At 35.2% G+C, this 25,451-nt stretch overlaps 1 protein-coding gene across 2 annotated transcripts in view; it reads left to right on the top strand.

The window, feature by feature from the left end:
• The window catches only part of ADGRB3 (adhesion G protein-coupled receptor B3), a 756,020-nt gene that overhangs the window by 429,144 nt on the left and 301,425 nt on the right, over window positions 1-25,451 (top strand). For both annotated transcript variants that reach the window (XM_032154235.2, XM_032154255.2), the window contains one exon: window positions 8,283-8,326. In XM_032154235.2, the coding sequence (XP_032010126.1) occupies window positions 8,283-8,326 (44 nt within the window). The remainder of the gene's footprint in view (window positions 1-8,282; window positions 8,327-25,451) is intronic.

Genomic DNA, 25,451 nt, shown 5'->3' with positions numbered 1-25,451 from the left:
GCCAAGTGGAAAGTATTCCTCTGGAAATAATGCAGGTTAGTGATATATCTCAGAAATTAGAGAAGCAAGCTGTCATCACATCTGTAAAAATAGTGTCATGTGGTTAATGTGGGCTACTAACTATATAGCAGAAGTGATATTAAATATGTGCCCTCTCCTTGTATTCCAGTCAAATAGCTGCCAACTTTCTGTGAATAGCTATGTAACATGGATGGGACTCGTCCTGATAAAAATAGTATTCTACATTTCTCACTTCAGTGGCCTTCATGTAATTCTGCTTTAGCTAAAGCCAATTTTTTTTTCATTCCATCTTAGTTTGTCTAGTTTCAATGTGATGAGAATCCTCATAAAATCCATCCAATTATCTACATCTCCAACTTCCTAACAAATAAGAGTACAGTATTGTATTCTCAATGTGTCTTTTTAAGCTTTAGATACACAGCAGCTATCCCTTAAAAACTGAACATAAGACCCAGACTTAGCTCCTTCTAAGTATCATTTAAAATACTAAAATATGGAACAGTACTTATCATAACTTTGAGAACATATTGGAGAAGAACATCCAGGAGATTACTTCCTGTTGAGTTTTATATTGTGTTTTTTCACTGCCTCATCCCCTTGCGTGGTGTTTTACTCTTTAATGGACTGTAGAACTGTTCATATGTTAAAAGACGTGACCCTGAAATGGGTCCTTCTTACTGATCAACTATTAACGGCCTGTGATAGATTTGACTGCGGAAAAATTTACGTCTACTAATGTCTTGCTTCCCTTAGCAATTCCTGAGATTTTTGAATATGTCCCTCTGAAGTATCATTAAAATTATGGGGAGGCTGAGGCGGGTGGATCATGAGGTCAGGAGTTCAAGAGCAGCCTGGCTGAGATGGTGAAACCCCATCTCTACTAAAAATACAAAAAAAAAATTAGCCAGGCACAGTGGCAGATGCCTGTAATCCCAGCTATTCAGAAGGCTGAGGCAGAAGAATCGCTTGAACTCGGAGGACAGAGGTTGCAGTGAGCCAAGATTGAGCCACTGCACTCCAGCCTGGGTGACAAAGTGAGACTCTCTCATTAAAAAAAAAAAAAAAAAAAAAAAAAATTATGAACAAGATATGAATTAGTCTTTTGCAGATCCAGTTAGGAAAATTGGAAATATTCTTGAGGAATCTCCAAAATCTATTTGGGTAGTTATATACAATAATAACAATCTTCAGTGGGGAAAGAGAGAGAGGATAAACTTAGCAAGATCCAGGTCATTTTAAAGTAAGGCCTTGCCATCTAAAATTAGGAAATTAAAGAGAGACAGTATAGTGTCAGTTGAAGAGTCTTTCTCCCATTCACTCAGGAGATCAGATGTCCAACTCACTGAATGATGTGACAGAAAAATTCATTCTGTAACATCTGACTCAGAGCACTGGAAATGTTCAAATAGTTATGATGAAGTCACTGCCCTTCTTCATGCCCTTAGCTGCTCTGCCTGTTTACTTGCTTTGCCTCCACTAAAAAGCGATTATTTTTGTTTCAAGGAGGCTGTGAAAGGTACAAAAAAGTTCTGAAGTTTCAAGATTAGTAGTTTATTATGACATATGACCACCAAGCATTCAAAAATCTGAATAAAAATAGAGTAACCACTTTCTTTTTTTTATTTTTTAATTTTTATTATTATACTTTAGGTTTTAGGGTGCATGTGCACAATGTGCAGGTTTGTTACATATGTATCCATGTGCCATGTTGTTTTGCTGCACCCATTAACTCATCATTTAGCATTAGGTATATCTCCTAATGCTGTCCCTCCCCCCTCCCCCCACCCCACAACAGTCCCCGGAGTGTGATGTTCCCCTTCCTGTGTCCATGAGTTCTCATTGTTCAATTCCCACCTATGAGTGAGAACATGCGGTGTTTGGTTTTTTGTCCTTGCGATAGTTTACTGAGAATGATGTTTTCCAGTTTCATGCATGTCCCTACAAAGGACATGAACTCATCATTTTTTATGGTTGCATAGTATTCCATGGTGTATATGTGCTACATTTTCTTAATCTAGTCTATCGTTGTTGGACATTTGGGTTGGTTCCAAGTCTTTGCTATTGTGAATAGTGCCGCAATAAACATGCGTGTGCATGTGTCTTTATAGCAGCATGATTTATAGTCCTTTGGGTATATACCCAGTAATGGGATGGCTGGGTCAAATGGTATTTCTAGTTCTAGATCCCTGAGGAATGGCCACACTGACTTCCACAATGGTTGAACTAGTTTACAGTCCCACCAACAGTGTAAAAGTGTTCCTATTTCTCCACATCCTCTCCAGCACCTTTATTTCTTTTTTTAAGCAATTGTATTTGTGATTTATAAATAATAATTGTATTGATCTGTGGGGTACAATGAGAGGTTTTGATATATGTTTACAATACAGGATGCTTAAGTCAGTGTAATGAACAAATCCATTGCCTCACCGTAGTTTCAGTAGATGGGAGGAATATGCTTTAATGATCTATTGCACAGAATGGTGACTATAATAAATAATAATGCATTGTATATTTCAAAATTACTAAGTAGGTTTAAATGTTTTCAGCATGTTATTTCTGCCATGTGTATTATGAGCAGTGATTCTCTAAATCTGATGTGAAAAAAATTATGGAGAGGCAAGAGAGTCATTATTAAAATGCAGATTTCTAAGTTTAGCCTCAACCTTAACATTCCTGTAGCCAATGAATCTACATTTTTAGTACTCGTCCCAGTTTATTCTGAAGTAGGTCCAGAGAAAACACTTTGAAAACATCATTAATATAGCAAGAGTGTGATTAAGGTAGCATATGCATTGAATGTATTGAAAATGTAAAACACCAGGGAAAGTTTAAAGAAACTTGGTCATTTATATTGTGACATTATTGTTATCTTTTCTGTAACCAACTTGTTTCAGATCTCTGCTCAAAGATAATCTTGCTGATGAAGCTTTCTTAATAAACAAAAGTGCTATCCACTGTACTTTTCTAGTTGTACCTAGTCGTATCTCTCTCTTTCTGCCGTTCACTATGGTGAAATACGTGAGGCAGGGACTTAGTTTTGCTCATCCTTGTATCATAGTGCCTTGAATGGTCCTTGGAATGTAATAGGTGTTTAGTAAATGAATGCAGAATGGTTGCAGAATGGTTAGACTTGTTGTGATCGTCTGCCTGCTTTCTCTTCTGACTTCTGCACTTTGTGAGGGTAATATAACATAGTTGAGTATTTCCTTAAAAAGACTTAGAAGAGATTTTTGAAAGAATAAAATGAATTTCTAGAATCATTGAAAGTGAGGGCTAGAAAAGATGTCCAAATCACCTATTTTATAAATAAGAAAACAAAAGTTATACAGTCCAACAAAAGAGAGAACCATCCATTGAAATACTTTGGCAAAGCTAGTGATATATTCTACTATCAAGTAAATACATTTGTTTGGTTGACGTTGGAACAGAGGAGAGAAGTAAAAGAAAATAGTGAAGACACTCGAGAGTGGTATGTAGAACATCTATGGCAATTAGAAATTTGAGCAGTGGTGCATTTTTTAAATGCTTAAAAGTGAGTAAGTAGAAACATGTAGAGTTCAGCTATGCTGTTTTGAATGGAGCCAAGAGTGGCAGTTTTTGTTTGTTTTGCCAAAAATATGTTTGTCAAGAATATCATTTCCTTTTCAAATTTTCCAAATATGTGCAGTATTACTATTTTGTATGTCAACAAATACTATTTATTGATAGTTTGGTAAATTAATCTTTTTAACCCATCTGTCTTGTTTACCTGAGAATTTTTGTTTTCTTAGTTTACTGCATTTGTTAAAACTACTTCTACAGATTAGTACTTAGCTTCTCTCTTTTCCTCTCACCCTGTCATTACATTTTGTTATATTGGGCTATTTCCCGTTATTGATTTTCTGTAAATTCCTCATAACAGATCTTGTAGCAGAGTACCTTTGAGAAAAGTAACTGAAAATTATAACAAATATCTTACAGGTACTTACTCAGCAAAACCTTTTAGCTAGCTTTCTTTTTTTTAATATTTAGAATCCATTCATCATTGGTTGCTTTGTTTTCCATCTCACATTCTTATTTTTTAAGTGACCAGTCTATTTAGGTACTAAGTTTTCTCTCATTTGTTTGTTCGGCTTATTTTTCTAAACTTCAAATGTTCGAACTATTGACCTTAGCTCACAGTCTCACATATTGGTGACTATAATAGAATAAATGTTTATTGTTTACATCCCAGAATGTGTAGTGAAACTTAAGGTTGAATGATGCATTTTGGAACCTATAATAATGCTCACATGTTTGGTGTTTAAATTTTCACAAGCACAAAAAGAAAGAGAAGCATGCAGCAGGATCTAAGAAGTAAGGGGTGAAGAACATGGAGAATAAAACTGAATGTTGACAAAGTAATGGAAAAAGATTAGAAGAAGCATTTCTTGTTTAGAAACTTTTTTTGAAGAATAAATCAGTTTCTTTAGGGTGATAAAAAGGAAAGAAGTATCCAAACAATTAAGTTTATGTGTTCTTTTCTAATATTTTTTTTTGTTGTGGCTTACTGTGAACAATCATTGTGAAATATTAAGCCTATAGTCAGTATCTTATACTAGTTTATATAAAGATTTAACTTAATCTACATTATACATCATTAAAATCAGCCAATTCGATTTAATGGATCTGTTATCTCAAGTTCCTCAGCTGCACTTGGCTTCTATATCCTTGAAATGCATACTCTCATACTCTTTACTGTGATGTTACAAGGATAATTTGTTTTCTATAAGATTCTCTGAGCTCCTTTGAACAAAGCCCTAGGTAAATATAGCATAACATTATGACAGCATTTTGGCTAAGCTGAGGATTTATCAGAAAGTCACAAGCTATATGAAAAATTCAGGTAAGACTAGACAGGATCTGGTAAAATAGAGAAGAAACCAATTTAATACACCATTCCCCTTTCCTTCCGTGGAACATCTAGATCTGTGCCTTCTGTAAGAAGCAGATAAGAACCCATTTCTTCTATGAAACTTGTGCTGACTAGCATAGGCCATGCCACTCCATGCCCTCATTTGTCCTTTACTCAGTAAACTATAGCTAGTGATATTTATGTAAGCATTTTGCTTGGATTGTTACAGGAACATTCCATGTGTATATTCCTCATCTGCTTCTACAGGACTATGACCTTTTTCAGGGAAGACACTGTTATTATCCTGCAGGAGCATAGTGCAGGGAGATATGAGCACTTCATAACAAGTAAGACCCCACCCCATCAAAGGGCAGAAGCTGCAGGGAGGTAAGAAGTGCCCGGCAGGAGAGGCCCCAAGAGATGTGACTACCAGTGGGGCCCAGCAAGGGAGTCTCCTGAGAATCCACCCAAGTGCTGGTGATGTTGTAGAACTTTTTCCTTAGTTCAGCTAAGAGCCGGGTTCTTGATACAAGGCCATGAGAGATTAGGCTTGCAGACACTTTGAAGGGTGAGAAAAAAAATGGAATTTATTGGGAAAAGGGGATGAAAATGAAACAGGGGCCCTCGGCAAAGCCAGAGTCCTGCTAGCTGGCTTCCCGCCTGGCAGACTGAATTCCAGTTTCCACCCCAGGAGAGGAGGGGCAAGGCTCCTCCCCTGAAAATGGTGCGAACCCCCAAGGCTCACCCAACTGCACATTCCTCATGCTGCGCAGGCCTTGGAAGTTCTGTCAGGGAGCCCTTCCCACCTGGCTGTCTCAGTGAGAAGAGTCAACTTAAATCATCAAATAGGGCCAGACTGCTCAGAGCTGACTTTGGACGTTAGTGGGCAGGTGAAAACCTTTTGCCTCCTTTACATCCCCTCCCTCACCCCTCTATCACCCTGGCCACTGGCAGAGTCATGCCCGACCTCCGCCCCAGTCTTTCTTCTGGAGGAGGGAAGGTGATATGACATTCAATCAGGTTCTGTGTTTTGATTATTGTTTGTAACAGATCATTTTCAATTGCTAATGACATGACAATCGTGATTTAATGTGACCACCAAAGTCTATCATTTAAGAGTGGCTCAAAACTTTGGAGGTTTATTTTCCAGTTATGACTAAATTTCCATCCAGAAGCAAGAAAAACATCATTTTTTACTAAATAAATTTTAAAGGAATAATGGGAAACAAAAACAAATGCATTTTCTGATTGCTTAAAAAACAGTAAGATAGGCCGGTCACGGTGGCTCACGCTTGTAATCCCAGCACTTTGGGAGGCCGAGGCGGGCGGATCACGAGGTCAGGAGATCGAGACCATGGTGAAACCCCGTCTCTACTAAAAATACAAAAACTTAGCCGGGCGTGGTGGTGGGCGCCTGTAGTCCCAGCTACTCGGAGAGGCTGAGGCAGGAGAATGGCGTGACCCCGGGAGGCGGAGCTTGCAGTGAGCTGAGATTGCGCCACTGCACTCCAGCCTGGGTGACAGAGCGAGACTCCGTCTCAAAAAAAAAAAAAAAACAGGTAAGATACCTTGGATATGTGGTCTTTCAGGGAATTTTTAGAATAACTGGGATGCTGCAATATTGGAGTTAGTCATGTACCAATTAAAATGAATAATGTGTAAGGTTTGAGTGAATTTCATACATTTTAGAACAGTGAGCTTACTATTTATTTCCAGCAAAAACTTAGGATGGACCCCTCAAACAGCATTTGCAAAGGCACACCTCCAAAAGAGCTTCTCTGGACTTTCAAAGATGTTGCTTTCCCAGATACACTCCAGTGATTATCTATTTGTAGACAACACTGAAGCCTGAGGGCTGGGTCATAGCTTGCTGGCAATGAGGTACAGTGTCCACCTGTGGAAGAAGGCAGTGGCCTGTTTCAGGACTGTCCTTTTTTTTTTTTTTTTTTTTTTTTTCTGAGACGGAGTCTTGCTCTGTCGCCCAGGCTGGAGTGCAGTGGCGTGATCTCGGCTCACTGCAAGCTCCACCTCCTGGGTTCACGCCATTCTCCTGCCTCAGCCTCCAGAGTAGCTGAGACTACAGGCGCCCGCCACCACGCCCTGCTAATTTTTTTGTATTTTTAGTACAGACGGGGTTTCACCGTGTTAGCCAGGATGCTGTCAGTCTCCCGACCTCATGATCCCCCCACCTTGGCCTCCCAAAGTGCTGGGATTACAGGTGTGAGCCACCGTGCCTGGCCTCAGGACTGTTATCTTTTAACTGCCTTGGTCTGTTTATTATTATCAATGACTAGGTTGGATGAAGGCATAGATAATCATGTTTGTTTGTTTAATCCTGTAATGACACAAAGTTTAAAAGCAATACTGGATGTGTGGGATGCCAAAATTAGGATTTTAAAAGCTCAGCAGAGATTGCAATGTATGAGTAATACCTATCTAGCTCAGAAAGAGTCTACCCAAATATCTAATACAATCTTAGTTTGCAGTATTAGGAAGAGGGCCCCTGATTTGGAGAGGCAGTGGTACTGCTTTGCTGTGCACAGGTCAGACACAAGTGAATGATTTCCCTAAATACACTTTAAAAGTGTGTGCTCCAGGAAATTAGTCATGTGGAGGATGAGAGAACTTGAAACCAACCGTATATGTTTAATGGATAAGAGAAGACTCTTCAGGCATATGACAGAATCTGTAGAAACGTATCTAAATACATTAGAACTCTTCAAAACAGAAGCACATTGAATAATGCAGCGTGAAATATCCATGGTGTTATCTTGAAGGTCACGGCAGGTACTCAATTCACAATTATTGAAGTAAATTTAAAATCTAGCATTTTCACTTAAAATTTCATTAGACATTATCCTATACTACTATGATATGCTAATTAAGAGGATATTGCAAGTTAACAAACTCCAGAAATGAACACCTCTTATCTCTAGGAAACATCAACTAGAGGCTGAAGGGGAGGTAGTGGTGGTGATTATACATGTGCAAAATATAGGATATTTCACTGTGATTTCAATATTGTGAATACTGTAATCTTAAAGAAAGCAATCTAGCAACTAATGTTTTAGAGACGTAAGTATAAAATCAAAATCATCAAAATATGGACTTAGGGTGTATGAGAGCCTCGCTTTTAATTTCCAGCAAAACTAAATACAAATCAGAGTATTTGGAATAAAGATATTGTTTTCATAGAACTTTATAAAATGGGTCACTAAATCTATGAGAAACGAAATGCAAATTTCTTATAAATAATTAAAAAGAAATCATTAAAGTATTTCTTACCACAAGATAAGAAATCTTCCATTCTGTTTCTATTTCACATAATCCTTCAATCTTTTTATATATGTACTCAAGATATACACATTCTTTCTCTGCTTTTTTTTAGGGTACTTTGAATCCCTATTGTGTGTTGTGGGATGACTCCAAAACGTAAGTGACAGATGTTTTCCTACATTACTTTGGGCTAAATTTTCAAAGCACATTAAGTTATTTCAGCTGCCTGCTAGTTAACAGGAATATAAGTCAGTGGGATGTTACATTCGGAGAACAAAAAAAAAAATCCTCTTTTTGAATCTTCAGGACAGCATGATGAATGTGTTTGTGTGTAATGGTGCCATCAGGTTACATCTCAAGATAGGATTGCATTACCTAATGTGTAAGGCACATTGCAATGTGAATTCCATGAGGAATTTTTAAAAGCTCTGATATTTTAGAATTTATAGAAGCTCGAATGCCATCTTAACATCTTGCCCTAGTAATTCAGCTTAGCATTGCAGAATAAAATAGCAAGCTCTATGGTCATTTAGCCAATATATTACTCACATGACCTTGAATCTATTATCAGAGTAATGCAATATTTATATGGTCCTTCCAAATTGTTTTGTCATAAAAACATTGAGTGACATTTAATTTTTTATTTGTATATTTTTGAATTCAGGAAGAAAAAATAATTGCACTAAATAAGTATGAGTAATTCTTCCATGTTACTTTTTTGTTTGTAGAAGTAATTGCAATATATCTAATCAAAGTCACCTTTATTTTATTGATAATCCTGAGATTTTGATGTCTCAAAGAGCAGAAAAATCTGTAGTTAAGTCTTGGTTAGACTCCTATACTTTAAATACTTGTGTAGGTTACAACTTTTTTTTTTTATTTGGTTTGATTTTGCATGAGGGGAGATAAATATCAATCAATCCCAAAAGCTAATCCCACTCTATATATGCTGTCAGATGAAGCACCATATTGTTGGACTGTATGTATTCTAAGAATTTTCCTGGTGTTCTTCACCCCTGATATGATCTACATCTGAGGTTTTGTGATGCTACTTGTTTCTCACCAGAGAGCCTAGAAGGGGAACATTCTTAGAATCTCTGGGAAAAGATCGAACCCTCGGACAACTTTCACAGTCCTAGGATGCTGATATAATGTAAATTACAATTAATATTAAACACACATTTTGCCATAGGTTCTGATACTATGAGTGTCCTCTACCACTAGTCCAGTACAATAGTTAAGTACAGAGAATTCCAGCTTGCCCGGGTGATAACATGAGCTGGATAGCCTTACTGATGTCATTATTATTTTTTTCTTTTTGGAACTTTACAGACAAATCCATGATAGTAAAATTTTTCCAAGCTTTCTCTCTCGACCAATAGCCAGAGAAGTATTTGGTGGTATAATCTAAGGTGCACTTAGTATGTTATATAGCCAAGGGAAAAATAAAAATCTAGTTGAATGTTTTCTGCCCAAGAAACATGTGCTATCTTGAACTCCTGATTTTACTTTCCCTATCTCTGTGAATAATAAGCAACTTTGATTTAGTTTTATTATTATTATTATTATTATTTTTTATTTTTTTCTTTACTGGGTAGAATCTGCTTCTTTGTTGATCTAAACAGGGGAAAGTGTTAGTTATTCCAAAAGCCCCTTAGGACTATTAAAGTGATGCTACAACAAGAGATAGTTCCTTATTTTGTGCCTCCTGTTGGCTGCTTTTCATAGACAGTATAAGGTGTTAATTTGAATTTATAAAACTGTTGGTTTCTGAGGTCAGCGTTCACCTGAGGAATCAATCACACCTCCCTAACATCTGCTGATAATATAACTCTTATCTATCACAAAGAATGTCTCAGCTTTACAACATTCAACTTCTAAGTTGTCCTTGAAGAAAACTATCCAGGGACAGGAAATGTGTTTAGTTGTCTTGCAAAGAAGATAATCTCAAGGGATTTGTGTAGTTCATGTTTTCTTGATGTATCTGAAAAGTGATCAAAAACCTTCCCATTGTGACAGAACTTCTTTCCCATCACAGTTTTCACTAGATTGTTTCATTATTAGAAGTGTTTTTCTGGGTGAGCTTTAAACAATGAAGGTTAAGACAACTTTATTTCCTTACTTCACATTTGTTCTTCTATTTTGGCTATATTTATATATACACAATAGTTTTACTGATGTAATGATATGAATTTGAGTATAGGTCCTCTAAATATAATTAATAGTGAAGAGATAGTGCTACTTCTTTTTATGCAGAAAACAGCCAACTTAAATATTTTCAGATTGCAGTAATAAAGTTCAAATTAGAGGTTGTGCTTTAATTTTGGTTTATCAAGTTGCTGTTATTTTTAATTTTTTAAAATTGATTTTTAATTACAAAAGCAATGCACGAGTATTTTTTACTTGTAAAACTTTAAGGCAGAACTGTTAATGTAAAGAGCCCCACTGATCATCACCATCTTGGGCCTCCACATCCACCCATATCTCTAAGATCATTCTTATTTACATTTTGCTGTTCATAATCTCATGTATCCATTTATACATTGACATATGTATTCATTCATATACATTCACACTATTTTTAAATAAATGTTTTCATATTGTATGAACACTTGACAATCTCAATTTTAAATTCAACAAATATCTTGGAAAATTTATTTTACACTACCTATATTTCATTCCTCGTATCTGCTGCATTGTATAGGTATATCGAAGTTGATTTACTATTCTCTATATTGATGACTATTGGCATGATTTCTAATTAATTTTAGTCTCTAAACTGTGCTTCTGTGTATCTCCTTATACACCTCTCGCTGAGGATATCTCTGCCCATGTAATCCAAAATGTTGCCCTGTTGTTTTCACAGGGCATGCCTGAGGGGAGATATATATCAATGCATTAAATACACATTTTGCTATAGGTTCACAGCATGCATTCCTTTTTCTTATTTTCGTTTGGTTACCACCTGTCTTCCTCACTAGAAAATAAGCACCATGAAAGAAATACTTTGTCTTTCTTATTCATCACTGCACCGTTGGTGCCTACTATACCTGCATATAGGATACATTCGATAAGTATTTATTGGCTACTTTGGTAAAAGAATGAATGTTTGCATGTTTTGTAGGTACATTTTCTACTAAGAATTATTCCCATTTCTATTTGATTTTATCAGCTGATAAATATTTCTAGCAATTAATAGACCTGACATTGGAAATTTGATGGAAGAATGTTTCAGCTTGTTACAATAGTAAGATCCATTATAAACAATTAATTTTATTTCCAAGGGTAATCTATTACCCAGATTATCTCAAACTAAGGCACTTTATTTTACTATCATTAGACAAAACATCTTTAGACAATTTAGAAACATATATTTGTTTTGTTTTGGCTCACTAACAAGATATTGAAAATGCTTCATTGTATGTGACGGATGAAATAAATTCAAAGTAATTTTCTCACTTCAGACATAGGCTTATTGTAAATCAGAGAATATTTTTTATTCAATAAATGCAGAAAAGACCTTCGATAAAATTCAACACCCCTTCATGCTAAAAACTCTGGATAAACTAAGTATCGATGGAACATATCTCAAAATAATAAGAGCTATTTATGGCAAACCTACAGCCAATATCATACTGAATGGACAAAAGCTAGAAGCATTCCCTTTGAAAACTGGCACAAGACAAGGATGCCCTCTCTCACCACTCCTATTCAACATAGTATTGGAAGTTCTGGCTAGGGCAATCAGGCAAGAGAAAAAAAAAAAAGGTATGCGACTAGGAAGAGAGGAAGTTAAATGTTCTTTTTTTTTATAGTTTAAGTTTTAGGGTACATGTGCACAATGTGCAGGTTTGTTACATATGTATCCATGTGCCATGTTGGTGTGCTGCACCCACTAACTCGTCATTTAGCATTAGGTATATCTCCTAATGCTCTCCCTCCCTCCTCCCCCCACCCCACAACAGTCCCCGGTGTGTGATGTTCCCCTTCCTGTGTCCATGTGTTCTCATTGTTCAATTCCTACCTATGAGTGAGAACATGCGGTGTTTGGTTTTTTGTCCTTGCGATAGTTTACTGAGAATGATGTTTTCCAGTTTCATCCATGTCCCTACAAAGGACATAAACTCATCATTTTTTATGGCTGCATAGTATTCCATGGTGTATATGTGCCACATTTTCTTAATCCAGTCTATGGTTGTTGGACATTTGGGTTGGTTCCAAGTCTTTGCTATTGTGAATAGTGCCACAATAAACATACGTGTGCATGTGTCTTTATAGCAGCATGATTTATAATCCTTTGGGTATATACCCAGTAATGGGATGGCTGGGTCAAATGGTATTTGTAGTTCAAGATCCCTGAGGAATCGCCACACTGACTTCTACAATGGTTGAACTAGTTAAATGTTCTTTTAAAGTGGCTTACAAAGTTATCCTTTGAGTGACTGGTAATTTGCACATTCTTTGAGCTACTCTAAATTTGGATTTTGAGTATTACATCATGCGTGGTGACGACATTTCCTGGAAAACCTATAATCCCTCCCTTAAATTAGCCTGTGGTCTTTCTCTACGGATCTTGTAACCATCCATCTAATACTCTCAAGTCTGTGAAGGACTACGTTTGTTTTCAGAAAGTGTTTCATTAATCCATTTGTAATTTATTTACCTATCTTGTCGTTGAAAACAGAAGCTTCTAAGGACTAGACTTCCCCATTTTTTCTTCATTTCAAATTGATTTATTGGTGTTGGGAGTAGCAACAGTCACATCTTGACTGAGACTGACGCTGGCTTGTTTTCTCTCAAAGTTGAGTAATTGAATTGGACTAATTTCTCTCCTTTGCTTCCATTATCCTTATTTGTTCATAACCAGAATATCTTTCTCTCCCTTTGTCATTCATCCTGGACGTCAAAATTTCATTTACCTCACAGTATAACTCCTAGCAAATATAAAACTAACACTTCAACCTCATCTTCTTATTTCAGGGAAGTTGACATCATTTTCTTTGCTCTGTGAATGATTGATATATCTATACATTAGGAAGACACAATATTATATACCTTAAGAAAAATATGTTCCTCTTAGAAATTTTAAATACTTATACAAAGTGTTATTATTATTGGATAGCCAACCTTTCCCTGCAGGGAATAACCAAATGATAAAGTTCTTTTATATGGCTCTGTTCAAACTGGGATAGAGTGGGACCAAACTAAGATGAACAGAAAATAATCTTCTTACAAGTATGATACAGGAGCAAAAAGAACAAGAAAGAGGTCTTGTTGGAGACTTCATTTAAGCAATTAAGAAACAAGCCAAGAATAGTAACCATGTAAAACAGCAATATCATGGTCTCATTGTTTGGAGAGAAATGTGGAAACATCCTCTACAGACTCATAATTACCTAACTGAAGTCTTTTCGTGAGCAGCAATGAAAAAAAAAAGTCTGTATTAAAAATATTTAACAACGTATAGCCATCATTCCAGTAGAAAACTATTTCTAGGATTTCCTGGTGATTCAATTAACCATAGACAGGATTTGAAAACTATGTAACTTCAAGAAGTTATGTTACCTTCGTAGCACAGGTTGGTCTGTTTAGTACATGTTAACATGTAACTGATTACATTATTGCAGTCGATACTTTAGAAAGAAATCACAATCGTATGACAAATGTATGATGTTCAATCTTCTAAATTAACATTGTTATGTGCAGTCTCTATGTCCAATATATGTTCTAGGTGCCAGCATGTTCCATTTTACTGGATAGTTCCTAAGGTCTTGTAGTTGTTCTTTTCTGTTGTTAGAAGGGTAAAAAAATAATTTATTTTGGCTGACACTTGTAACCTTGCCTCAGTAGGTATATTTGCAGTCAGTATGTTGCAGAACTGCAGAAGCAGATAAGTTAAATATTTGGAATTTGCATCTAAGATGTTAAAATTCCATAGAACTTTCCATTATCCATTCAGGTCCAATCATTAATTCTCTAATATTATAAAACTATGTTGTGCTTTTTGTCCCTTGATTATATTCACACTGAAAATACTGAAAATAACAGACCTTTACATTATCAAAATACTAGTCCTTATAAAGTAAAATTTACCTGATCTCCAAAAAATGAGATTTATATTATAGTCAGAGATACTAATGCCAAACTTTAGAATGGTTCTTGGTTTTCAGATTTATTGTGGATAAAATGTTTGCTTCTGTTTGCAAAGCAACCCTGCTCTTCTAAAAATATTACAAAAAGCAATAGAAAAAATTTAATTTTCTAAGAAAATAAAAATGCAATTAAAGATTTATTGGTGAGAAACTAAATGAAGCTTTTACTTTTTGCTTTTCTGTTTATACTATTCATTACGTTTTGAAGTTTTTTCATATTCACAATTGTGTGTTTTCTCATAAAGCCATTATAATTCAGCTTTCTTCAGGTAAATTTTTTTAATTTCTTAAAATTTAAAAAATTATCTTAGAATGTTTTAAGTTACATCATAGGTTTTATGATTTTAAATCTTAAATGCTTAGTTTCTTAAAGGTGTATTATTAAATTTGTTAGCACATAAGCGATTCTTTTTTAACTGATAACGTTTACATAAATGCTTCTAATATTATTAGCAACCCATTATGTCCATTAGCGTGAGCTATGAAGTTCAAGAAATGCTGCATCATGCCCTCAACACAAATTCTCTGGGCTAACATTAGGAATCAAATGGCACCATGTATTTTTCATTGTAATTCTCACCTTGTCTGTCTAACACTGGGGTTTGCACACCACAACCTGTGTCACAAATACAGACTGCTGCATATTTTTGTAAATAAAATTTTATCAGACACAGTCATTCTTATTTGTTTATGTATTGTCTATTGCTTCTTTGGTACTACAACTGCAAAGTTGAGTCACAACAGAAATCATAATGCCTGCAACTCCTAAAATATTTACTATTTAGTCTTTTATAGACAAAAAAAACTGCCAGCCTCTGCCCCAAACACTGCTTTCCAGCACGTTTTATATCTTGGCACACAGAAAGTATTGATTATACATCATATTGAAGTAAATGAATGAAATATTTGCAAGCAGGGTAAGGGTAGGATGCCCAAGGCTAGAGAGGATCAATATCTCCATTAGTTCTGGAAATTCTCTGTCTCTTTTTGAAATATAGATTAACCCATAATTTGTCTCATTCTCATCTGTAATACTGAATAATACTGTTTCCTATCCTTTTAATCTCATAACCTCTCTTCCATAGTTCTACTTTTTTCCCCTCTCAGTTACCTGTTTTAACTTACTTTCAGTTCATTAATTCTCTCTTCAATTTTGTCTAACCTGTTATTTAATTATCCATAGAGTTTTAAAGTTGGGTTATTGCCATTTTTTATTTCTAGAGTTCCCATTTAATTATTTTTGATCTGTTAGATTACTTTCTAGGTTTTTCTTTTATGCATATTTTTGTAATCTGTTGTATTTCTTTTAATGTATTAAGCATAGTTATTTTGTAATCTGTGGCTGACATGTCTTATATTTGAAAACTTTTGGGGTTTGTTTCTACTCTCTTTTATTTCTTCCAATTCTCATTCATTGTACTTTATCTCTTAGTGTGCTAGGTTATGTCATGTTAATGGTCCTTAACAAACTATTGGTGAGAATTCTTTGAGGCCAAGGATAAAAGTACATTCTTCCAAAAACAATTTATATTTGCCTCTGCTTATTGCTTGTTGATACTGCGTTAACCTAGGATCCCTTAAGCTAAATAGAGTCTAGAGGTTCCTTGCATCACTCAAGTGTTGTGAACCCAAGCTGCAAATCCTGGATGGATAGTTGTCACATTTTTCCACATATAGTTCAGAATTTATAGAAATATTCAAATGGGAAAGTTGATCTGAAAAAAATCTTATTGCTGGAAATAGGAAATTTAAATCCATATCTCCTCATATGTATAGTTCTTGAATAATACCCACATCCCACAGCATGCCTGTAGAGAGTGCTGCCCTAAAAAGCTTTGTGTATATATCTTTTATAATCCTTATATTTTCTGCTTTATTTTGCAGCAATTTGATATTTTCTTTTAGACTAAAGTATTTGAGGACTAGAAGTGTGTCACATTCATTTTGTAAATTACACTGTGTTTACTGAAGAGATTTGCAACTAGTTATCAGTAATGTGTTTATTCATTTGACAAATGTTTCTTGAGAACCTATTAATCTGCTGTTTAAGTTGTCTGGCACATATATCAGTGAATAAACAAAAATAACTTTTTTATGAGACTTAGATGTAGGAGACGCTGGGGAATTATAAGGATATAAACATGATAGATATATAAATTATATAATGTGTTAAAGGGTAAGAATTTCATGGATGGATAGATCAAGATGAAAATAAGTAATGCCATTTAATTCAATTGACTTACTCATATTCCTTTGACTAACTTACTCCAAGATTCCACCATTCGTTTTTATAATTAATGTTTACTTCACAAGCATCCAAAATGTGTAAAGGATCCAGGATCCATCTCTGGCTTTCATGAGCCACCTAATTAACTGTTACTTTTTTTTTTTTTTTTTTTTTTTTGAGACAGAGTCTCACTCTGTCACCAAGGCTGGAGTGCAGTGGCGCGATCTCGGCTCACTGCACTCTTTGCCTTCCAGGTCCAAGCGATTCTCCTGCCTCAGCCTCCTGATTAGCTGAGATTACAGGTACATGCCACCACACCCAGCTAATTTTTGCATTTTTAGTATAGACGCAGTTTCACCATGTTGGCCAGTCTGGTCTCAAACACCTTACCTCAAGTGATCCGCCCATCTCAGCCTCCCAAAGTGCTGGGATTATAAACATGAGCCACTATCCCTGGTCTCAATTAACTGTTACTTTTGGTCATTGAATTCTCTGTCCGTTTCAGCTAGCTTTCCTCTAGTGTTTGGTCTTTCATCTTTTGTCTGCTGTCTGCCTTTCCCTCTGGCCCCACAGTGATTGTTATCCCAACTATCCAGTTAAATTATATAATGCTTGAGAAGAGGTAGATATAAATTATGAAATGAAAACTAAATATTTTCTGAAATTAAGATAGCTAGGAATTCTGGCTAAAGAGATCCTTATTTATTACAAAAGGAAGAAAAACCAGGGAGCCATGTGTGTTACAACAAAACAAAGCAAACTACTAAAGGTGTAGAATCTACTCTCTGATATTAAATTTCTCACATGGTAATAAAATTCAGAAATGAAAACTCCATGGCTTTGCTCATAGGTATTTCTAAATCCAAAATATTGCCAGTGATATCTAGATTACTATTTCCTATAGTCTATTATTTAGCATATGAATAATGATCTGGAAAGACAACAATTTTTAAATAAATAATATTGTTCAAAATTCCTCTCTATAGTTTACTGAAAATCTTATAGGAGATAGGGGCTTTCAGTTTGTCAGTAAACATTTTCTATCTATTTGAGGTTATGAAATTGAAAATTTGCTTCATATTTTTAATTAGTAAATATGACATAAGGTATGATAATAAAAATAATTGCAATATATCTCATCACTCTAAGCTCCAAATTACTGAAAACATCAAAATGGGCATAATATTGCCTATTGCATGGGGGTGAATGATAAGAATCAACAAAAAGTTCTCTAATAATGCTTGGTCCAGTGACTAAAGTGTGGGAGGTGCTCAATAAAGGTTTGGGGTGTGCATGAGTTGTCTGGATCATTGAGTGGCTTGTGGAAGAATCTACCAAGGAAGGATAGTTATTCCTATTCTCTTGTTTGAACAATGGGTCTTATGTATCTTGAAAAGTTATTTTTTAAAGGTATCATATACTTTGGGAAGAATTTCCAGAGTGGAAAGGAAAAAAAATACCCTCGGTGAAAATATTGCAAAAAGATGCCAACCAGAAGATTCCTACGTGTCATAGGAAGCTCTCGTCAGTGTCTGTACTGTTTGAAATGTACACTTTGCCTCATCCATTTCTCCATATTCTCAGAAAGTCATTGAAGTCAGTTTCCAAGTATTTACTTAAACAAAGTGCTTTAAAAATCAATAATAGCAAAACTTGGAATTCAGGCCATGTTTCTCACCAATGTAGACTGCTCTCAGGGACCCTGGGGTGATTTCAGGAGACCTTTAGACAAGAACTTTAAAATTATGTTATTAATACATTAATGGGTATTGTATTAATAAGAGCAACACAGAGCGGGCTGGTAAGGATAGCCCCTGGGTAACCTCTCTTAATTTTCTAATGTCTGTGGTTCTATTTTGAAAAGACACAGGCTTTATATTGCTGAGAATTTATATTAGGTAATTTTAGCACTGTATTTTTCCAGTCATTTGAATGACTCAGACTAATTTTTTTTCTATTTTAGCTTTTATAAACAAAAGACTGGACATTTTCCTTAACATTTAATTTGTTATTTCCTTTTCTTACTTTAAACCCCCAATTCAGAATTGCTCAGTTGTACTATAGTTAATAACCATTTTGCAGGTTTGGTGTTCCTCAGTAATTAAAGGTACCTAACATTGACTCTTTTAGACATTATTAACAAGCAATCTATTATGCATTTGCAAATATCTCCTAAAATTCTTACTAATATATTTATCTAATTATTTAAAATATAGATTTGAATGAACATCAGTAAAGATAAGATAAATTTAAAGAAAATTATTTTAAGATTTGGTAATAAATATATAGGTCTTCTATCCAACTTTGGAGGCCATTGAGGAAAAGTAATAGAATAAAAATGCATGTATCAATAACGATTTTGATTGAAAAAATGAAACCTTCTGTTTAATGATTTTCATTTGATATAATGGACATAAGTAATTATACTTGAGGGTTGTAAATCAAGCAATAATATTTTAAAATTTATATTTGGAGTCAAATTGAGATTTTGTTGCAGACAATATATTTTGCAAAGAATGAAAACTAAAGATGGCATTTAAAAATATACATAAACATGGTCTATACAAAAGTAATTTGGAAATTTACATTTTAGAAGATATTAGTATCTTCAATATAATAATAAAGCACGATATTGCCACTATATAGTATATAGAAAGCTGTCTGCCCACTCTCTCTGCTTTGTACAAGTGGTTCTTTTTCAGTATGAACTGGTGTGTTCAGATGTTTTTTGATACTCTTAGTAGAACTGGGCGTTGGCAAGAATTAGGCAAGTTTCATTGCCCTGAATTTTCACTAGTGTAGTAAGCTAGCAGTAGTCCAAAATGTGATGTACTTTATGGGCTAACTCAAAGTAGATGGCACTATTTCCTGCCACTAATACTTTGTCATTATAATCTTCAGCAGTGAGATTGTGTTTACTAGGTTTTATGAAACTATGTTTGAGAATACAGCCCAAGATTTGAAAGTTAGTGCCAAACTTTTTATTGGTTTGGTTGGGTCTTTTGGAGAAGAGGAAGAGGGAAATAGGAGTAGCACTGAAGAAAGATTTCTAAAAAGTGCATTTGTTTTTGTTTGTCGGAAATTTTTATTTATTTAAAGAAATAACATTGGTTATTGATTAGACATGTATCCTTATGGTTTAGGGTATGAGATATAGAGTCCAATGCAATATTATTAGTTTAATATGTATTTTCTTGTGGCAACAGTGAACAGTTTCAAGAGATGAATACATAATTTAAAGGGGGAGAATGACATAGCATTTTCAACCTTTTCACACCAGGAATTGCTGTGTGTGGATATCTGTGTGCTGAGTCAAAGAGGCTTAGGCTTTTTTGTTAGAAACGTAATTGTAATAAAGTACCATGTAGTCTCAGAATTCTGTCCAACTAGGTACTACTTGCTAAAGTCTATAACCTGTCAGCTTCCTTTCCAGAATTATATACACATATAGATCCTTTACACGTTATAACTTGAGCCTACACTAAAATTGGAATTCAGAGAAACAACCAAGACTGCCCCGGTATCTGGTACCTACAAAAGGAATTGCATTTATTTTCTTTCATTGTTGTGAACTTCAAATCTCAGGACCCGGTAGTTGAGATTTAAAAGGTAAAAAGTTTAACATTACTGTTCTAAATTCATTACCATTCACCTCTCCTAATCTAGAAACATATGGAAAACAGAAGAATATCTGATAATCCAAACAGCTTTGACATACTGAACTGATGTTAGTGCTATGGTCTGAATGTTTGTGTCACCCCAAAATTCATATGTTGAAACTTAATCCCCAATGCAGTGGTATGAGGGAGGGGGGCATCTAAGAGGTGATGAGCTCATGGTATTCTTGCTCTCATATAAAAGACCCCAAAGACCTTGCTTATCACTTCTGACATGTCAAGAAACATAGACGTCGCTATCTATGAGGAATAAGCACTCACCAAACACTGAATCTGCTAGTCCCTTGATCTTGGACTTCCCACCATCCAATAAATTTCTGTTGTTTATAAATTACCCAATGTAACATATTTTGTTATAGCAGCCCAAATGAACCATGACAGTTGGAAAGTCAAAAGAGAATTATTTGTGAAAAAGGAATAGGTAGAAAGAATTGGAAAATATCTTAGACAACTGGCATATATTGTAGCTAAAAGAAATACAATACCTTTGTTTAGAAAGGCTTGACTACCCATTAGTTTATGTCACAGGTGAGCAACTATCCTTTTAGTAATTACTGTAATTAAAAGATATTTCATGACTTAGCTTAATGTATTTCCTGCATTGATAGATCTTTTCAGCCTGACCTGAGTACAGATCACAAGCCGCTAATGTGTATGATCTTCAAAAACTAAGGAAAAGAAAATCTATTTTCTATAGTTTCAGGCATGCAAAACTGAACAGACTGTCTTAAATGGAATTGGTTTTCTCAGGGAGGTCTCTCCCTTTCATGGATTTCTTTGGATCCTTCCTATATGACCCATTTCACTTTTTCCAACACCTGTATAGTTGTCAGGGGAGAGTAGCTATGTAATAAATATTTACTGAATTGAAATGGAATAAAGTTTTTAATTTTATGATAAATTTAAATAGGTTTTCTCCTTGTCTTTATTGACACATATGTTATATAAAAAGTGTCAAGTTTTATGTATCAATATACATAAAAAATAAAACACAATTTCTGAGCTGATAGGTAATCTAGTTCAATATAGATAATAAAGCAATCTTCTGTGTTTCTTTGTTGTTGTCGTTGTTGTTTTGAGACGGAGTCTCGCTCTGTCGCCCAGGCTGGAGTGCAGTGGTGCAATCTCAGCTCACTGCAACTTCTGCCTCCCGGGTTCAAGCGATTCTCCTGCCTCAGCCTCCCAAGTAGCTGGGACTACAGGCAGGTGCCACCACGCCCGGCTAATTTTTTGTATTCTTAGTAGAGATGGGGTTTCACCATGTTGGCCAGTCTGGTCTCAAACTCCTGACCTCAGTTGATCTGCCTGCCTTGGCCTCCCAAAATGCTGGGATGACAGGCATGAGCCACTGTGCCCAGCCAATCTTATGTGTTTCTGAAAGTTAAAATGTTCTTGCTCTTTCTCTTTTCTTTCAAGAGAGAAAAAAGTTCATTTTGCCACAGAAAATACAAAGGGATTCCGTGTTCTTGGGAGGAATTCATAATTGAGGCTCTTATTTTCACACTGCCTTTCAACAACACCTACGCTACCCAGAATAATAATGTGCTAAGCTGCAGTGCCTGTGAAGTATTTCAATAAAAGAAGGAAATTATTTTCATAATTACTGCTAAGTTCTTAATTTGTTCTGCTAAATGGTAAATCAGACATAGTTAGTGAAAGAAGCAATTCTTGTGTGTTGATATTACAGGTTTAGAAAAGGAGGTTTGCAGTTGTCTTGAAATACTAAAGAATGACAATTTAATTTAAGGAGACAAAGGGTTAATTAGTGGAAGTTCTTTCAAGCTCCACAGAGGAAGTACTGCCTTGCTTTCTGATATTTAAAATGCTCAGTAAAGTCATTTACAGATTTCTACTATTATTGGAAGTAGACAGCAGTATTTTCTAATGAATTGCATTGCAATGTGTCTGCAGGACAGAAATCAGTTCAAACTATAATTAAACTTGTCAAAAATATTAACATGAGATATATATTGATACCTACTCTGAACACAGGCATAATCATTGACTTTATAAACAAAGTGTACTATTTCAGTTGTTTTCATGATGAATGTCAATTAGGTGCTCATAGATTGTATATTAAAGGGAAAATCTTTGAATGAGTGAATATTTATATAATTTTTTTCTGAGCTAATCTTTCCCTTACAGGATACCTAGAAATACATGAACACTTCTTAGCCTCTATTGTTAGGTTTAAGTAAATTATTGATTCACTAATTTATCTCATCCAGCATCACTGGAAAATAAAAAAATAAAAACTTATTGCTGATAAAGGAATTTCCAGTTGAGTGAGCTTATCTCTTTTATAACCACTTTACAATTCTATTCATTTAATTTGTCTTTGTAGGATGTACTTCACCTCCTGTATTGTGAGCATGGTCCAGGCTGAGATGGTGCTGCTGCCCTAGAGCTCTGGTTCTTTCTCTACCAAACAGCAGCGTCTCTCAATCTTGTCACTGCAGGGTGTTAAGCAGCATACCTGGCTTCCACCCACTGGATGCCAGTAACTCTCTTGACCCTCTTAGTTGTGATGACCAAACATGTCTCCGGATATTACCAAATGTTCATGAGGGTGGGGAGAGGCAAATTCACCCCGGGTTGAGAACCATTGATATAGGGGAACTTGTTGAAAATGCAAATTTTTGCCCCCAACTTAGAATAACAACCGCTTGGAAATATGTAAGTACTGTGTGCATTTTGTTTTTCTATTTTATTTTGTTTTTTAGCAAGGTAAACTTTCCAAGTGGTGATAACACACATTAAATTTGAGAATCATTATTCAAGTAGCCTTCTCTGCTTTTCATTTTCTAAACTTCTATTACCTAGGTGCAAATCAAATAGCTAAACTGAGTGTGTAAACTTAATATTACATGTATTTCAGTTATGTGGTTATTCAATAGCTCATCTCCAAGAAAATGCCTGGACTATGAGGTCTTCGCCTTCTTTAGTATCTCTGGGACCTTGTCTGTTGTTGAGCCTGTTCGGAAACCTAACTGCAGTAAATTTGACTATAATAATGTCCTGTGCATACCAAAATAATGAGTGATGTCATTGGACAGGCTATCCTTTGACTGGAAGTGCACTATGGCCTTGCTTTCCAGTATATGTAATGAATTTTCCCAGACTAATCAAATAAATAACAACCATAGTGGATGAAGACATAGCCATTTACTCATTCACTTTTTCACTCACTCATTTATTCATTTATTATTTGATTCTTTTGTGCATATATTTATTCAAGAACCATTCATTGGGTGCCCAAAATGTTGGTGCTGGGGACACAAATAGTGCACAAGGTATAGAACTTGTAATCTGTAGAGGAAATGTTAGATATGCGGCCACAAAGTCAAATAAAGATCATGGTTTTCATTAGCAAAGGGCTATACCTGAGCTAACTAGCTATGAAAGGTTAATTAACAACTTACCTATTCAGCAAAAGAAATAATATCTTGATTGTCTGGAAAAGATCATGCAATGCCTAATGGTTGCCCCAATCACAGTTAATGCCATAAGGAAAATTAGCTTTACAGTTCTATAAACATATTGCCCATATTCTCACTATTAGAAAGAAGAAACTTTCCTGAAATTTAATTAAATTAATGGTTTAATTTCAGGCATAAAAGTATATTTAAAAATAGCCTTCCAACATGAACAGACACTTCTAAAAAGAAGACATACATGCAGCCAATAATCATATGAAAAAAGGTTCAACACCATTGATCATTAGAGAAATGTGAATCAAAACCACAGTGAGACACCATCTAACATCAGTCAGAATGGCTATTACTAAAAAGTCAAGAAATAACAGATCCTAGCGAGGTTGTGGACAAAAAGGAATGTTTATACACTGTTGATGGGAGTGTAAATTAGTTCAGCCATTGTGGAAGACAGTGTGGCAATTCCTCAAAGACCTGAACACAGAAATACCATTTGGCTCAGCAATTCCATTACTGGATATATACCCAAGGTAATATAAATCATTTTATTATAAAGACACATGCATGAGTTTGTTCATTACAGCACTATTCACAATAGCAAAGACATGGAATCAGCCAAAATGTCCATCAGTGATAGACTGGATAAAGAAAATGTGGTACATATACACCATCGAATACTATGCAGCCATAAAAAAGAATGAGATCATGTTCTTTGCAGGGACATGGATAGAGCTGGAGGCCATTATCCTGAGTAAACTAATACAGGAACAGAAAACCAAATACCACAGGTTCTCACTTCTAAGTGGGAGGTAAAGGATTAGAACAAATGAACACATAGAAGGAAACAACACATACTGGGGTCTTTTGGAGGTTGGCGGGTGGGAGGAGGGAAAGGATTAAGAAAATCAACAGTAAGTAGTAGGCTTAATATCTGGGTGATGTATAGAATACAAGAAACCCCCATGATACAAATTTACCTAATTAACAGACCTGACTTTGTACTCCTGAACTTAAAAGTTAAAAAGTAAATAAATAAAAATTAACTTTCCATATAGTCTATTAATTTTAAATAAAAATCATGTTAAATGTTTGGAGTATTTTTGACATGATTAAAAAACGTGTACAAAAATGACTTTTAATTATGAAGTTGGAAAATAATGTTTGAATGAGCCATCTGTTTAAGTTCCTCCAAAGCCTGTTTCTCTATAAGCAGTCTGCAAACGTGGCCCCTCTTCCTGAGTCCTAGATTTCCATTTTTTAAGCTTCATCAGAGATTTCAACAGTTAAACCTTTTCTCTCCTGCTTCTTCAGTCTTGGCCTCCAGAGACTTTTTCACCTTTGTTAGCAAAGATTCTCCAGTATCTCTTAAAAACAAATAGCCTCCTTTTAACCTATTTAAATTCCGTCATCATCTTCACAGGCTTGAGTCATCTGTCCTATTCTCCTTACCCTTCTTCAAGGTCAATGTCTTGCCTAAAGTACTACCAGAAACACCTAGTGTCCAGATCACTTCCATTGTCTATTTTGGGGAAAGATAGAAACAGTAAACTGACCCCATATTCTTATTAAATTGTTGATTTGAAGTAACGTTCTAATTAACTTTTCATGAGTTTATGTCTTTCACCAAATAGACTGTAAATTTCTTAGAAATTGAGACTCAGTTTTATTCATCTTCCAACCCTGTCCCCACCCCATTCCAAACCTGTACCTACCTCTGCAAACAGAAAGTTACCCAAAAAGACTTTGGAGATTTGATTTTTTGATAGTAATTGTAAGCAACATGTGTGAAAA

This window comes from Hylobates moloch, unplaced genomic scaffold (assembly GCF_009828535.3).
Source record: "Hylobates moloch isolate HMO894 unplaced genomic scaffold, HMol_V3 SCAFFOLD_2, whole genome shotgun sequence".
In the NCBI taxonomy this organism is placed as follows: Eukaryota; Metazoa; Chordata; class Mammalia; order Primates; family Hylobatidae; genus Hylobates; species Hylobates moloch.
The sequence above is the reverse complement of the archived record's forward strand: the minus strand, read 5'-3'. Positions and strand labels throughout refer to the sequence as shown.